Source organism: Podarcis muralis, chromosome 4, assembly GCF_964188315.1.
Source record: "Podarcis muralis chromosome 4, rPodMur119.hap1.1, whole genome shotgun sequence".
NCBI classification, from domain to species: domain Eukaryota; kingdom Metazoa; phylum Chordata; class Lepidosauria; order Squamata; family Lacertidae; genus Podarcis; species Podarcis muralis.
In genome coordinates this window covers 68,908,683-68,925,658 of record NC_135658.1, presented here as the reverse complement: position 1 = coordinate 68,925,658, position 16,976 = coordinate 68,908,683, and the positions used below count along the sequence as shown (strand labels likewise).

Below are 16,976 nucleotides of genomic sequence, written 5' to 3'. Positions count from 1 at the left end.
ATCCCAAAATGCACCATTGGCTTTTCTCAGCCCTATATTTTGCAACAATTGCACCTGGTATCACTTGGCACAATGGGAAGTCATTTATTTATGTATCTATGCTCCATTAAAACACTCAAGGTTGCCTTCAGAGACAATTTAAATGGCCAGGGATGGGGTTATTTCCAGAAGAAGGAAATACTTACCTTAACACCCCCTTTTTAGTTGATGGTATTGGATTAGATGAGCATGACTCATTTTTGTGTAGGTGTTGGAAAACTGAGCTGATGGAAAATTTGTTGACAGTTGGTCCATATATAGGTAAAAGGACAGGAAGAGTTAGTCAGGCCTAAATAGGGTATGGTGACTAAAATGATGTTATTGATGTGAAAAAATATCATTTTTATAAGGAAACTTTAAAGAAGAATTCAAATTACTTGAGAATTTGTTTTTGTGGCCTGTCAGGAATCAAGTCCTCTATATACTCAAATTGTTAGCGTATGAGATTTTATTTTGGAAATATTATATTGTTATGGTAAAAAAAGAGAGAAATAGCTAGAGAGTTGCAATAAATGGATGTAGCTAAACTGAACTGTAAGTAAGACTTTGCTAAATGTTGGATTTATATTGTGCTGGGAGCCTTTCACTAGCTGCTTAGACTGGTTTTCCAGTGAAATCATCTTTGGGTTAACTGACAGAATTGTTTAATGAATAATCCCTTCTGTTTGCTTGACGTGACAAGGTGTCAGAACATAATGGGAGGGGAGAAATACTTAGTCAGATAACTCCCCACTAAAAGTGAAACTTAACTTACAATATGAAAACACCTTCCCAATTGTCAGACCATTTGGGGGAGGCTGAAATGCTTTCCCTAGGATATACTGAAAGAAAATGTTAGCTTTTCCAACAAATAGTTCTAAAGTATCTGTTGAACACTACCGCTTGCCATTCTGATCTGCCCTCCTGGATGGCAGCTGCTTCAAGCTAAGATCTGAGTTATGTAAAGTAACACAGATGTTTTTACAGCATTAAATAATTGTTCCTTATATATTACTCAACGGAATTAAAGCTCCTCATGTACACAGTCTTAAGGACTACTTAATACTAGCTATTATTTAAGTCTGTCTAGACTACATGCATTTTACAATATTTTCCTGTTGCTATATGCATCACGTTAAACTTATATTTTTGTATACATAAGCTCATTTAAAAAAAGCTTTCTATGCTAGTGATGATTCCATTCTATATGATGATCTTTCCTGTCATAAACTAGTAACAGAAACCCATGGGCTATTAGTGACTTGTTTTTAAAAGGATGATTAAACTACAAATAGATTCTTTTATAAGATGCTTTCCTTAATGTTCTTTTTTTAAGAGTCTGGCCAAGCTGACAGATGGATTCAGGAATAGCTGTTGTATTACAGAATCTCTGCAGGATCTTCATCATAATTCTAGCCCACTTAGTGACTCCAGTTTACCTCAACACTACTCTGATGCTTGTTCTCAAACTGATATAATTGGAGAGGTATGCAAATATTTTTATTTAAATATGTTTGGTATGAAAAAGCAGTAACTTTTGTTGTACTGCATAGTGACAGCGTTTAAATATATTTTCCCAATTCAGTTCAAAAGAGGATTTAATCAAAACACACAATACATATAATTGCATTATGGGCTTTTTACCTTTTATTTAAGCAAAAAAATGGAGTTGAATAATAATAGAATAGATTAAAATAGAATAGAATAATAGAATAGAATAGAATAGAATATGGCACTATTCTAAACTATACTTTTGATGTCCACTTCATAGGTTAGTGAGACTGTTTAGCAAATCCAACTAAATTGAAGAAATTTCTTAACATGTTGCATTTCATTAAGGCATTAAACTAGAATCTTTTTTTATGGCTGAGATTTGCATTAGCTATTCTTTCATACATTTTTTTTCACTCTACAAAGCATATGTAATTTCTACCATTTTTCAGTGTTTGTTCCAAAGTATATTTTCTGTCTATCATTTTTTCTTTGTTGCAGGAATGGGCGACTATCTCCAGCATGGTATGTATAATGGCTGAATTGCTTGATTTAAGAAGCAATCATATTACGTAAGAATTAAATTCCCTTTGTGCTGATAGAATTTTGAATCAATCACAGAAACAATCTTTACTTGAGAAAGGTCTAGAGCCTCAAACAAAGAAGTTAAATATGAAGTCGCCTGTGTAGTCATTAATTTAATTGGAATTAGTGAGAATGAGGTATTGAGAACCAATGTACATTGGCATAGGTTTGCACTCTGAGTTTCGATATTATAAAGAAAATGTCATTCTGTAGCAAACTATGTATTTTTTCTAAAAGTTTATATGGTATTTTAAACATAGTTTAGCATGAATTCAGGGTCCTAGATTAGATATAGTAAATAACTATAGCCATTTACACTTGGGATCCAAGATACTGTATCATGAACAAAATGATAATAGCTTCAAAATAGTTTTGGACTAGATTTGGGACAGAAGTGGCTGGTACAGTGAGTCAGTGCTGTTTTGCTTATCGGTGCAGGGTGACAATGTTAAGGTTGGGTGCCATGCAAGAGTGTTGAATTGGTTCCATTGGCGCTGCTGTGCAGCCCTGACTTTGCCACTGCTCTGCCCTGCTCTGTCCCAGTAAGCACTCCTGCTTAGGTGATGATGTTGAAGTTACATTTCTCCTCACAGTGTTACTATTTTCTAATGCAATGCTAATTTTGTCATTTTTCTTGCCTTTCAAAAGTTTGGATTTGATGACAAAAGACGTGCTGACAAAATAAAATTGAGCTGGCAATATGAAGAGGCCAGAAAGAAGTAAGTATGCATAACCTGCAATGTTGATCACCAGTGCTAACCAGCTGGAGCTCAATTCTGAAATGAATCAGTGGTCTGGCTCTCACAGGAAAATAAACTATGGTTTATTAAACCATGGCTTAACGTTAAGTTGCTGGGTTACATTCACACATCTGTAATTATTAAGTTTGGTTAAAGGTTGCTCATTAACCTATGTTTGTTAGCTTATAAACCTCGTTATAAACCTCATTTAGTTCAAAGGTCACTTAACACGACTGATTTCCAACACCACTTATAGTTGCCAGGTGATTTAGTTGACCTCTAGGTCTGATCATGTCAGCTAGATAAGAGGGAGCATCTAGAGTGGGGCAGGTTTTCAAAAGGGGCTTGAATATTATCATTAGTAGTTTCATACCCATTGAATATAGATGTAAGTCACATCTAAAAGTTTGTGTCTGCAACTTTGTGCCTAAGTATAAGAATAGTTGTTTAATGAAATGTGCAGTTAGTGTTTCCCATCAAGGATTGGCAAATCAGAGAAGCACTGCATGTTTTTTAATGATTTAACACAGTAGACTAACACAGGACAAAAGGAATTGTCTTGACATCACCTGTTGCTGAAATAGATGTGGAGCCAGTTAGTTGCTTGGGCAGGAGATCACAGGAAACACCATGTAAAAGTGGGAAACACCTCTAAAAATTGGACCAAGATCATTTATTGTAGGCATGCAATAAAATAATAATTGGAATTAGTACATAAATCTCTCCTTTTCAGAAAAGCTGTAGCTTTTTGTATCAAATATATAGTAATTGTATTTAAAACCATGTTTAGGTAAGAACTCAGAGCACATTTGCTTCTACCAGTTATCTCTGTGGTCACATTCTTCATTTATCATGCATTCCTTCCCCTTAGCTTGCTGGCATTTCTGTACGGCTTTTGTCTCCACAAAATATTTCTGTGTTCAACCTCACTTTGCTAATGAAACATCTATTGCAGCTACACAGTGTGGGTGTAGGAATGTGCTGCGTTTGGTTTAAATCTACAAGCTACTAAATTAACATGTTGCAGTACATTAAAAATACTTTTGTCAGGCTCCTGTTTATCCAAAGTGATGAGAAAGCAAAGTATATGTGTCACCATTGGAGTTGAGAAAATTCTTCCACAAAATAGAAATTTGTGTGTGTGCTTTTTCATTAGAGACCATGCTAAGAATTCATGCAGTATTTATTGTCCTTTACTGTAAGCAATGTCAAGGAATCTAAAATAATAGACTTAATCATTTAGTATACCAAGGATAAAGTTTTTTCCCTGTAGTAGATAGTAAGCTGTTTGGACATTGTGCGTTTTCTTAGGTGTTCTGTCCCATGGCCATTTTAACAGTTCTAAACAAATGCATTTATTTATTTATTACAGCAAATATTATTAATTTGAATGAAGTCCTGATGTATTTAACTGAGGTGGTAGTCTTGAAACTAAATTTTACTGTTTTTTTGTTTTGAGTTCAAAATTGTGTTACATTTCATTTTCCATTTTGGGATGTAGTTAGTCTTCAGACAACTTTCCTGATGGAAAATGTCACTCAGGGTAATAGAAATTCAATATCGGTGTTTTCCCTCTTTTCCCCCCTGCACCATGATAGTACAAATTCATGTTCGCAAGTCTTTTTCATAGGATGCGTAACAAATATTTTTGTGGATGATAGATGCAAACATTTCCCCTGATTTTACATTTCTTTCTGTCAAAATAATAACATTTTTAAAACATACTTCAAACATACTTTTGAAGCTGCTTTGAAAGGATAGCTATAGATGATCCTCCAGTATTAAAGTTATGAGAGTGCTTTTTAACCAGGAGCACCTAATGCATACAAGTATATGGAACAGTATTCTTCAAACTTATCCTGGGTTTTCCAGAAGCTTATGATAGCAGATGATACATGTGTGGTGTATATTTTAAGGACTTTCATAACTATACTGTAGAGATGTTCCTTGCTTTTTCTTCTTCTGTAAGTTAGTAATTTCTTGGTGGTCCTTTGTAATGAAGGGTTTTCAGTATCCAGCAACAGTTGGCTCTGCATGATCATGAGTCTTGGCCAGGGATGGTGGAAGCGGACAGAGACCATCTTCAGCTCATCAAAGAGAAAGAAGCTCTCCTACAAGAACTGCAGGTCATAAGCCAGCAGCAGAGGTCCCCGGAAGACATGGATCGTTTAGAGGAGGAAAAGAGGAGGTTGGAGGATGAAATCCAGCAGGCTCGGGCCACTTCTTCTCATGGTGCAGCCGAAAGGTTTAAGGATTTAATTATTTTGTTAGATGCTATGGGGTATATAACAGACACACTGGGATAGTAATGAAGTTAGGAGGCTATACTAAAATAGTGGATACTTGTACTTCTTAACAAATCCTACTTAGCTCTTATTTGCTATGCCACATTTTCCTAAGTCTCCAGAGCTGATTTAACTAACTGACATAGTACCAGTCTAATTCAACTATGCAGGGATGTGGTTGGTGCTATGGGTTAAACCACAGAGCCTAGGACTTGCCGATCAGAAGGTCGGCGGTTCGAATCCCCGTGACGGGGTGAGCTCCCATTGCTCAGTCCCTGCTCCTGCCAACCTAGCAGTTCGAAAGCATGTCAGAGTGCAAGTAGATAAATAGGTATTGCTCCAGCGGGAAGGTAAACTGCGTTTCCATGTGCTGCTCTGGTTCGCCAGAAGCGGCTTAGTCATGCTGGCCACATAACCCGGAAGCTGTCTGCGGACAAACGCCGGCTCCCTCGGCCTATAGAGCGAGATGAGCACGCAACCCCAGAGTCGGTCACGACTGGACCTAATGGTCAGGGGTCCCTTTACCTTTAATTGAACTATAGAGGTAAATACTACGTGAGTAATACCAGTTGCAGTTATTGTTTGCTTGCTTGCTAGTATTTTATCTGTCAAGCTAATATTTTATCTGTCACTAAATAGAACGTTTTTTTATTTTTACTGTAATTGCAAAGTAAAAATACTAGTTTATTCTATTATAGGATACTGTTACAAGAGAAGAAGAACTGTCTGCTCATGCAGTTGGAAGAAGCAACTCGTTTAACATCCTATTTATGCTCGCAGTTGAAGAGGTTAGTTCTTCAGAGAAATTGATTCTTGTGTTTATGGCAAATCATGACAGTTGGCTTTCCAAAAAAGTAAAATTGACCTAGATATAGTCTCATAATCTCATACTCTAAATGAGACTGAACAGGTTACCTTTACCTTTAGCTATATATTGCTAGCATATTGCTTCATGACCATTTCAGTAGATTAGGAATATGATTTTATTTTTAACTCCAAAAATCCAGAAAGCACTCTTAAGTTTCAAAATACAGATCGACAGAGTAATGATACAAACTTGGTAGGCTGTTGGCCAATTTCCTAAATCTTGAGGGTTATCTGTATATTTGATTAGAAGACAACGATGACTGATGATTATATGTAACTGATTAATATTTCTCATCTGTCAGTTAAATCAAAAGCAATAATATTTTTTGCTATTGTAAGCGTTTATTAAGAAATACAGGCATTCAATTTTGGACCAGACTTTACTTAGTTACAGACTTTGAAACTTAAAAAAGACTGAATTTCTTGTGGGAAATTGATGACAGATATTTGAAGTACTGGTAACTTTTTATAACAGAGATCCTGTTAAGAAACCAATCTGAAAGTAACAGAAAGTGAAGAAATGAATACAGTTGAAAATAAAGCTGAGAAAACAATACAGATTCCATTGACTCAGTTTGCATGTAAAATCAAACTTCAGGCTTATACTCTAAGGCACTCTACTTCTTTCAGCTTGGAACTACTGAACTTAGTCATTCTATTCAAATTGGGACACTTGGTTTGCACTTGTCATGTAACTAGCATTTCAAGCAGGAAAAATGTATATGGGGGCGGGGGGGGGGGAGGGCTCAAACACAAACCATAGGCTGCTATTGCAGATGTAATGGCAAAGGATGGCTTGCTACGAAAGAGAGGTGTGGGAGGCCAGGAACAAAGGAGCTTGTGTACCAAGGGTTGTCTGAACCAACCCATTGTGTTTAGCCTTTGTGCAGACCTTTACAAATGCATTTTTGTCTTCTAGCTTGTCTGCCAGCACACTAACAATATCATCTGGAAGTAGTCGGGGGTCATTGGCATCCAGCCGTGGATCTTTGGCGTCCAGCAGGGGCTCTCTCAGTTCTGTCAGCTTCACAGACATCTATGGTGTTCCTCAATATGAGAAATCGGACAGTGCTACAGAGTATGGGCAGCTTATGCGATATGACCCAGTTCCTGTTGATTCTCACAGTAAAGATGTACAGTATATTGAAACTATTGGACATTCTAGCTGCAGTAAGCAAAGGAGATCATTGGACACACCTTTATCTTTAGCATCTCTGTCCTCAAGGTCTTCTCTGTCCTCACTATCGCCACCAAGTTCCCCCCTGGATACCCCCTTCCTACCTCCTTCTCGGGATTCTCCATTGGCCCAGCGGTCAGAAGGATATGAGGAAATGATGGGAACAGGTGCCTTAGAAATGCTCAGAGCTCAGGCCTCTATTCTGGGTGAAGACAAAGCACAAGAAACTGTTTCATCCAAGGCTCTTGAATATTCCACAGGCAGTGAAGGACTTCGAGAAGCAGGGCTGCAACTGACAAATGTTCCAACCTCTGGAGGTAAGTTTTTGACTTTCAACATTTTGTTTTGATTCTCAAAACCCTAAAATGCATGATATGCTTATGCCATAAGTGAGTTTCGTAAGTTTAAATAACTGCAGTGGCAGGAATTAATGAAACTAATTAAGTTGCCTAGGTGGTTTGTGAATATATTTATACAGCAATCTCAAAACTGCCCTTTATTTTGCTATAACTAATTTGTCTTTTTCCTCTATGAGTATGGAAAAAAGTATTAGTGAAATCTGATCAGTTAGTGTTCCTGCTATAAAATTTGTTAATTAACGTGGAATTACTGTAATAAGTTTGGAGGAAGGCAAATTGTTGTTGCTTGGTCTTCACAGCAACAATTTCTTTTACTCCATGGTGCCTTGTTATGAATTAGACAGTTTCAAATCTTCCAGATTCATGTACTGGAAGAGAGGACCACAAGTGGGCTGGCCATGATGCATAATACCTACCAAAGTCATCCTCGAAAACTTCTGTCAAGTCTTGTCTTTCACATCTTGAAAGAATGGTTTTTCAAAGTGTTTTTCATGTAATGAGGGTCTTTCTTCTTCACAACAAAGTGAATAGCAGCCGAAATCCAATTAAAATTAAAGCTGTGTTTGACTGAAGGGGTAAACCAGGGTTGAGTGCCGGATCACACATGCAAGTCTCACGCAGTATTTCTTTGCATGCTGGTATTAGCACAAAAATTGGACTTTTTATAATAGCGTTCAATTAGAAACCTTTCTGCAAGTGGAAACTTTGCTTACCATGTTATTTCAATACGCACAGTTTTCAAGTGCATTCAGCTGAATACTTTCTAAAATCTCTTCAAGTCTTGCCTGTTGTAGGTCTTCCCTATATTCTTTTCAATATTGCATTATTTCTAGAGCTGAATAAAATTGTATGTAATAAATGCAGAGCCTAATATTTCCGCATGAGTACATGTGGAATACATGTGGATTTTACTCCTCAGTTCCAAGCCTGCATTCTTTGTGATAGCCATCTTTGATTCGAAGTCTTCTGTGCACATCCAGGTTATTGCCTCTTCTATGACCTTTGCTGCCGCATCTCATAATAAAAACATTTCACACACACTGGTGAACTATCATCCTGATTCATCCTTTTGTGGTCCACTTTAAACACACAATCCTATTTTCTAGTTCTATTTATCTTATTATTTTTTAAAGTTACCTTTCCCCCCATCTACCTTAAGTACTTTGTATACGTTGGATTCCCCTCAATTATCATTGTTTACTGGGTTTTCTAAGTTAAACGTACATACACATCTACATAATATCATTCCAATCAAAAACGGCAAATTAAGGATTAACAATACAACTTGGCGCATGTCTAACATACATATAGTCAGGTCAGAGCATATAGCCAACATATAGTCCTCTTTCCTGAACCAGTCTCCATCTATAAATCCTGAACCAGTCTCCATCTATAAATCATTAAATTCAAAACCAGATATACCATGGTAGTGAATTCTTCCATAATGTTTTTTGGTGGCTTGACTATTCCACCTTGTCAAGCCATTAATGTTATAAGGTGGCTCCATTTAGCTATAAAGTATCTTTCTATTTTGATCCCCTCAGTTCTCAATTCTTATGCTTTAGCTTTTCTGCTAGAGCTATGAACGACACTTTAGGCTACCAATTCTTCAGCATAAATAGTGGCGTACATTCTGAAGGTTGTCCAGTCTCTATTGACACAGAAGCATTCAAAGAATGTCAGGCTTCTGGGGACTTCCTCCAGCCTCATCAGGTTTTGGCCAAATGTTTAAACTGGCATTTGCTGCAGCCAATTAGCTTGTATTGCACTTAATCTGGCCATAAACTGCTCTTGGACAATATATGTCCATTTTCCAAAAAAGCCCCTCATATCCTGTATTCCCCTTTTGTTTCTATTTCCTGTGCGGGTGGCACTGTGGGTTAAACCACAGAGCCTAGGACTTTCTGATCAGAAGGTCAGCAGTTCAAATCCCTGCGACGGGGTGAGCTCCCGTTGCTCGGTCCCTGCTCCTGCCAACCTAGCAGTTTGAAAGCACGTCAAAGTGCAAGTAGATAAATAGATACCGCTCCAATGGGAAGGTAAACGGTGTTTCGGTGCGCTGCTCTGGTTTGCCAGAAGCGGCTTAGTCTTGCTGGCCACATGACACGGAAGCTGATCCCTTAGCCAATAAAGCGAGATGAGCGCCGCAACCCTAGAGTCGGTCACAACTGGACCTAATGGTCAGGGGTCCCCTTTAACTTTTTACCTTTATATGATGCTGCCAGTAGTGATCCAATTTAATAGCTGCCTAATCCACCTTTATTATTTGTACGAACAAATTGTTTAACTTGGCATGTTTCATAGTACAGTTTGAGATTAAGGGTGCCCAGGACCCCTCTTTTTATAATAGTAAAGTGTTGTTCAGTTCACTTGGGATTTTTTACTACCACTCAAAGGTTTTTGCCAACAATGGATGGAAATGTCAGGAAGAGGAAGTGCAACAAAAGGGACATTTTTATCGCTGCTATGTGGCCTAGCCAAGAAAGGTTTAGTTTATACCAGGAGTTCACTCTCTGCAGGCCAAGCAAAGTTAGGAATCTTACTCCAGCACAGATTTATGCAGCCCCTAAAAGCATCTAGTATTGACACCTTGCTGTGCAAAAAGGCTGCATTTGATAAGGTAAAGAGCATGAAACAGAGCAGCATTCTTGCTTGGTGGCAAGCCATAGGCTTGTTTGTTTGTTTGTTTTGGTATTGTTTTTACCCTGGACTGTTAAGATCCAAATAACAAGCTTTGGAAAGCATTATTGAATTTAAACTTCCCACCCCAATGCCGGCTATTTTCCTGAATCACAGTTTCAGTTTGTTCTTAAATAATGGTTCATTTTTAACAAAAATTACAGGTTTGACCAACTGATTTCACTATTTACTTAAATTATTCTTGTATTTTGTTTCTCACGTGGCACAACAGAAAAATTTGCTGTAAGTGAACTTAGAATTTCTTCTTGTGGTGGGTTTTTTTTCTTCCTGCCTGTAAAGCCCAGTGTGTGTGTGTGTGTGTGTGTGTGTGTGTGTGTGTGTGTGTTGTTTGTTTGTTTGTTTTTGTTCTGTATTGCGTGCATGTTGGGAGGGTGGAATATGCGCTCCTTGATTTCATCCAAAAAAATTCATATCTGTAACCATTATAGCCCATTCATGTTGCTGCAGTATTAACTGAATTATTTAATAGCCACTATTGACTACTGTAATAATGTTCTGTGTTTGCAGCTTAAATTGCTGTCTTCAACATGCCTGGTAAATTGTGGGTGAGGATTTACTATTTCCTTATTTTTGGAAAGATTTTTTAAAAACTGCCATCAAAGTATTTAAAACCGCCAAAATAGCAATACTTTAAAAGCTATTAAAGTAACCACACATTCTTACTGCTTGGTGAATCTCTTTCTACAGTTTTAGTAACTAAAATTACTTAACTTGATGGTAGTTTTTCTGTCCACTAACTAATGTCTCAGGCTTGATGATAATTAAACCAAATTACTCTATATGACATGTCACAACTGGTTGTGGGTATATCTTTATACAAGGACTTCAGATCACTGAACTGTCAAATTAAGTTCCTATTACTATATACTATAATTATACTATATACTATAATATGCTAAGGGATGCGGGTGGTGCTGTGATCTAAACCACTGAGCCTCTAGGGCTTGCCGATCAGAAGGTCGGCAGTTTGAATCCCCGCAACGGGGTAAGCTCCCGTTGCTCGGTCCCAGCTCCTGCCCACCTAACAGTTCGAAAGCACGTCAAAGTGCAAGTAGATAAATAGGTATCACTCCGGCGGGAAGGTAAATGGTGTTTCCGTGCGCTGCTCTGGTTCGCCAGAAGCGGCTTAGTCATGCTGGCCACATGACCCGGAAAAACTGTCTGCAGACAAACATTGGCTCCCTCGGCCCGTAAAGCGAGATGAGCGCCACAACTCCAGAATTGTCTGTGACTGGACTTAACTGTCAGACTTTACCTTTACCTTTTTATAATATGCTAAATTTCAGATGTTTTGTCTGCCTGCTGCATGATATTTCAAATCTTGTGCCCTTTTTTTGGTCAAGCTGTGTTTCTGCTAATACTTAGTAAAAGGCATGCTGATAGGTGGCACCTATTTTAATTTTAGTGGCATTGTCTTGTTAATTCATTTGAAAGGATCAGGCAAAATAACTTCAACTGAAACATTTATAACATGTTTGCAACATTTTCATATTGCATCTTGATTCTTTATTATTATTTTTTTACTGTTATATAGCACAGTATATCTTTTTCTTTTTTCTTCTTGGTGATCTCCAAGGTACAGTAGTCAGTGAAAGAGTCTTTTAGTCTGCCAGATTTTTGTGGCTACACAGGCGCTTCTTCTTTGTTCATTACAATTTTGTAAAAATTATATAAATTTGCAGAACTTTATTACCACATAGGAAAGATAAATTCAGGTAGTGAAGCTCTCCTCAGTTCCTTTGAACTTTGCAAAGATTGGAAAAATCACATTTGTTCTTTCCTTTGGTGGGTTGGAGTGAGTCCATACAACATAATGTTCTCCATTGTCAAGGCAGTTCACCAGGAAACTGATCAAAAGGGGAACTGTGTATCCAGGTTCAAAAATGCTGCTAACCTGAATAGTGTAGATTAATTGTAAAGTATTACAAGCATAAGAGAAATTACTAGGGCTAGTTAGTCTATTAGGATCATGTGGTGGGACGTAAAGATTACACTTACTGGGAAAATAATAAAAGATGCAGCAAAGGACATTTATCATTTTGATTTGTTGATACTTCCCCCTTGATTCCTTGGGTGCTGCATTTTACCCCTCCTTGCAACTATTTTAAATGGAATATTGCAGGGCAGGTTTCCCTTGGTCCACTAAGATTGCACATACTTGTGCTGCACACAATTGAGTAAATACATACATCAGATGCATAGTATATTCTCTTGCCACACACAGCTGATGTATACCAACTAGCCTCATAGACTAGTTGATTAGTGGTAGGTTATTTACAGCCCATAAACTAGTAATCTCACCTAGGACTCTGATGTCTAAATCTCATGTGTATCTTATATGAATATGTTAATATAGTTATCAGCACAGATACAAGCCAAGCTATGTGTAGTCAGTTATATACATCTCAGGGTAATAATAATAATAATAATAATAATAATAATAATAATAATAATAATTTATTATTTGCACCCTGCCTATCTGGCTGGGTTTCCCCAGCCACTCTGGGCAGCTTCCACAAAGACCAAAAATACACAAGATGTCACACATTAAAAACTTCCCTTAAGCTGTCTTCTGAATGTCAGGTAGTTGTTTATCTCTTTGACATCTGAAGGGAGGGCATTCCACAGGGCGGGCGCCACTACCGAGAAGGCCCTCTGCCTGGTTCCCTGTAGTTTTGCTTCTTGCAATGAGGGAACTGCCAGAAGGTCCTCGGCGCTGGACCTCAGCGTCCGGGCAGAATGATCGCTCCTTCAGGTATACTATTTAGAACACCTTTGCATGTACCGTATTTTTCGCTCTGTAAGATGCACCAGACTATAAGACGCACCTAGTTTTTGGAGGAGGAAAACAAGAAAAAATATATTCTGAATCTCAGAAGCCAGAACAACAAGAGGGATCGCTGTGCAGCGAAAGCAGCAATCCCTCTTGCTGTTCTGGCTTCTGGGATAGCTGTGCAGCCTGCATTCGCTCCATAAGACACACACACATTTCCCCTTACTTTTTAGGAGAGAAAAAGTGAGTCTTAAAGAGCAAAAAATACGGTATATAAAATTCAAGAATGGTACTGGAGCTTCTACTTTTTGCTGAGGGCATGGTCTTGAGGGCACATGTTGCAACTACCTTGCTGAAACGAAGCAGGTTTGGTCAATCCCAAAAATGGTGACCACCTGGCAACCCTACAGATCTACCTCGAGGGTCACAGTTGAAGGAAGGCGTGGCATAAGTGTACTAAACAACTGCATAAAACAAATGCCCACCTTTTGAGCTGCTTTCCTACTTTTCTGACTTTTGAGAAAAATAAACTGTCTCTATTTGTATGTATCCTGTCTCAAGTGAACATTTTCGTAGTTTCCATTTGAAAAACCAACTCCTTGTGTATCCTGCTTGTTGTGCACGTATAATTGCTGATAGTCCTTTATGTCTGCAAAGCTGTTATGGTACTGCTGTTCATATACGTTGAGTTCCAAGTAAAAATGAACTGTGTATTTGTTTGCTTTTGCTCCAGTCCTACCCCCCCCACCCCGCTTTATTTATTTTTAAAAGTCTATTTTGGACTTGGAAGTATATACTAGGTCGATCCCTACCTTAAGTTACTTGCACTTAGTTTTCATGAAAACCAATGGGATAAATTACTCACGACTTGCCTTAAATCTCTCTTATTTCAGTAGGAACTAAATCCAGTTTACTTAATCTGGATCTAACCCATGGTTTATAGGTTCCATTAGTAAGCATGAATGTTATGTAGCAATTACGGTATGATTTATATTCACAGAACCTTCAAAATAAACCCTGCACTATGCAAGTATCTAAATACCCATTTAATTTATGATTAGCTTGATAACACGAAGACATGTAATATTAGATTGCTTTAATCTTGTTTGAAGCAAGTTGATCTACAGCACATGCATAGTCATGGTATGGCTTGAAGGTCACAGTAAATATCAGTGAATTACACCAGTGAAAATGGAACATATTCTTCTGGTTTTCGCAACATTGTCTCTTAACTGTCTGCTCCTTTTTTCAATAAACCGCATGAACAGTATTGTCTTTGCCTCGTCACAGAAGAAGTGACACAATCTAGACATAAATGAGAATGTATTTAACGATCAGCTAAAATGAATGAGACTTCAGGGTTAACTTGTGTTAGTTCAGGCCAAGAAGTGCCTTCTGTTTCTTAAGGGCACTTTCTTAAAACTTGAATAAACCACGGTGCCTTAGTGATATATAAAACATTTGTATGGATTGAGTTTTGCTTTTTCAAAATAATAATAATCATAATCATAATCATGTATGAATGAACCTTATCTTTGCTGTTTTCCCATGTTGTAGCTGTGACCCTACGTGAAGATAGTGCTAGAAGGTCAGAGAGGAGAGCCAGGCGAGTCTCAGCATGTCTGTCCAATTATTCACTGGCTAGTGACAGTGGCGTGTTTGAAGCTTTAAGCAAAAGGTCAGGTTGTATAAATGTGTTGTAAATTGGAACTGTGCTTAACATCCTTCCCTTAAAAAGCAACAAAAACACTTGGTAAAAAGTCTTATTTATATATACACTACTGACTAATGGCTAATTCTTTAAAACATTATAGTTAGGTAGATTTTTTACCTGGTTCTCTGGCTGCTTGATTACTATTGTGCTTTATCCTTCCTTCCTTCCTTCCAACAGTTTAGGGTCTTGCAAACACCCCCCCCCCCAAGCTAGTTAAGATATGTGTGGGATTGGGCTCCTTTGGGATGGAAGGGGTAAGGGGAATAAATCAAATAAATAGATAAATGCTTTTTAATTTGAATAACATGGATGATATACTCAACTATTACACAACGCTTCTGCTAGGTTGCTCCATGGGAAGGAGGATAAGACAATCACATCATATCACACCTTCACTAGTTCCACTGGTTCATGTTGTGTTTCAGGGTCCAATTCAAAGTGCCAGTTTTAGCCTTTAAAGCACTAAACAGTTATTTGAAGGACCATCTGCGCTCATATGAACTTGCTTGGGCATAGATTCATGCCTTGTATGCCTGTCTGTGAAGGCAGTTCATTTGTCAGGCATGAGTAGCAGGGCCTTTTCAGTGGTGGCTCCCAGAGGACAGGACACCCTCCTTCAGAGGTGTGCAAGCCCTCTTTGCTGCAGATTTTAAAACGGGTTTTAAACACCCACCTGTTTTTGAATCACCCTTTTAAAACAAAGGCCTCTCTGTTAGTTGTAGTATCTGTCTATGATACTGGTAATGTTGGTGCCTTTATCTGTTTTGGCGATTCACGTGTTACTCATGAGTAGGGAGTGACTGTGTTTACTTGGAGGCCTTTCCCAGCCCTACTTGGAATTGCAGAGAATTGAACCTAGTACATCCTGCATGTAAAACACGGGCTGTACCATTCAACTAAAACCCCTTTTCTGAAGGGCTCAAAATATCGCAGGCAGCTAGAAATTTGCTGATGGTTAAAAGACTGTCCAGGTTTGAATGTCTGAGAATAAAATTATAGTTCATTATTTTTTAAGGTGAATAGCAACATGTGATAATAGGAAGTAAATATTTAATTCATTCCTTTTCGGCAATATAACACAAGATGTATGCTTGTAGCCATCTCTTGTTAACATGCAGTGGTTCCCATAGAGTTAGATAATGCTAAATCTTACTTTTGATAGAAGTTCATAATCTAAATAAAGAAGTTTAATAAGCAGTAGGTAAAGTGTACATTGTTCATACAGAATAACTCAGGTCATTTGTGGTAATGAAAATATAGCTCTACTACTAGTTTTTAAATTGCTTTTTCTCTTATCACATAGGAATGAGGATATTGAAGAATCACTTTATAGTGATGCTGTCAGCAATGAAGAGCCCAAAATGCAAGTTGGATTTCTGTAAGTTTTTTCTTTTCTTTTCTTTGGTCAATATTCATTGTTAAAATGCAAGTGTATGCAGCGTCCTTAATGGTTAAACAATTTTGAACTTTTGGAGCACAGCTAAGCTGCGGCAGATCATCATTTCAAAGAGAGAATACTCCAAAAGTGAGGAGAAAATTACCAGATCATGTTTGGTAAGGTGTGGTATTCCAGTTCTTCTCTACTAGGGTTGGGCGATACCAGCTTTTCAACATTGCGATGTATCACTAGCTAAACACCGCTACATAGTGATACATTGCGATGTTGAAAAGGAAGGCCATCGGCATTTCTAAGCAGCATACATAAAAACAAACTATGCACAAAATGAAAACAATGAAACGAAACATTTTTTCCCCAAAAACCTGCTGGAACAAGAAAGCCTTAGTTATGTGCCTGAAGTTCAGTTAGGGTGGTGCCAATCTAATCACATTTGGGAAAGAGTTCTACAAGCTTGGGCCCACAGCTTCTAGCATTTCCAAGCTGTGTATCTGAGCCATGGGGAACCACCAACAGAATCCTCCTGAGATCTCAGCTTTTGGGTCTCAAGATAAGGGATCAGGCAGTCCTTAAGATATCCAATAAGGACATGCACCTAATAAGTTTATTGAGAGGTGGGTTTTATTCATAAATGACTGGAATTTCAAGTTTCAAGAGACCTATGTGCAATTTTATTTATGGTAAGATGTGAGCAATATTTTCTTGATCTTCATGTCTTTGTTGTATGTGCTCTGGGATGTGATAACGGAATGGAATGTTGTGTTTTTTGTCATCTTCCTTAGTTTTTATTACTAAGTATGGTTCTGTCAGTAATTTACTATGATACAGTCATATAGTATGTTTTTATTGTCACTTTTGTATTTTATTTTAT

General features: G+C 37.9%; 1 protein-coding gene across 5 annotated transcripts in view; it reads left to right on the top strand.

Annotated features, from left to right (window-relative positions):
* The window catches only part of WWC3 (WWC family member 3), a 59,371-nt gene that overhangs the window by 28,541 nt on the left and 13,854 nt on the right, over nucleotides 1–16,976 (top strand). For 4 of the 5 annotated variants that reach the window (XM_028727712.2, XM_077927517.1, XM_077927519.1 and 1 more), the window contains 8 exons: nucleotides 1,355–1,504; nucleotides 2,011–2,034; nucleotides 2,743–2,813; nucleotides 4,837–5,079; nucleotides 5,818–5,907; nucleotides 6,906–7,480; nucleotides 14,553–14,673; nucleotides 16,013–16,087. In XM_028727712.2, the coding sequence (XP_028583545.2) occupies nucleotides 1,355–1,504; nucleotides 2,011–2,034; nucleotides 2,743–2,813; nucleotides 4,837–5,079; nucleotides 5,818–5,907; nucleotides 6,906–7,480; nucleotides 14,553–14,673; nucleotides 16,013–16,087 (1,349 nt within the window). The remainder of the gene's footprint in view (nucleotides 1–1,354; nucleotides 1,505–2,010; nucleotides 2,035–2,742; nucleotides 2,814–4,836; nucleotides 5,080–5,817; nucleotides 5,908–6,905; nucleotides 7,481–14,552; nucleotides 14,674–16,012; nucleotides 16,088–16,976) is intronic. The other variant, XM_077927516.1, reaches the window with a different exon arrangement.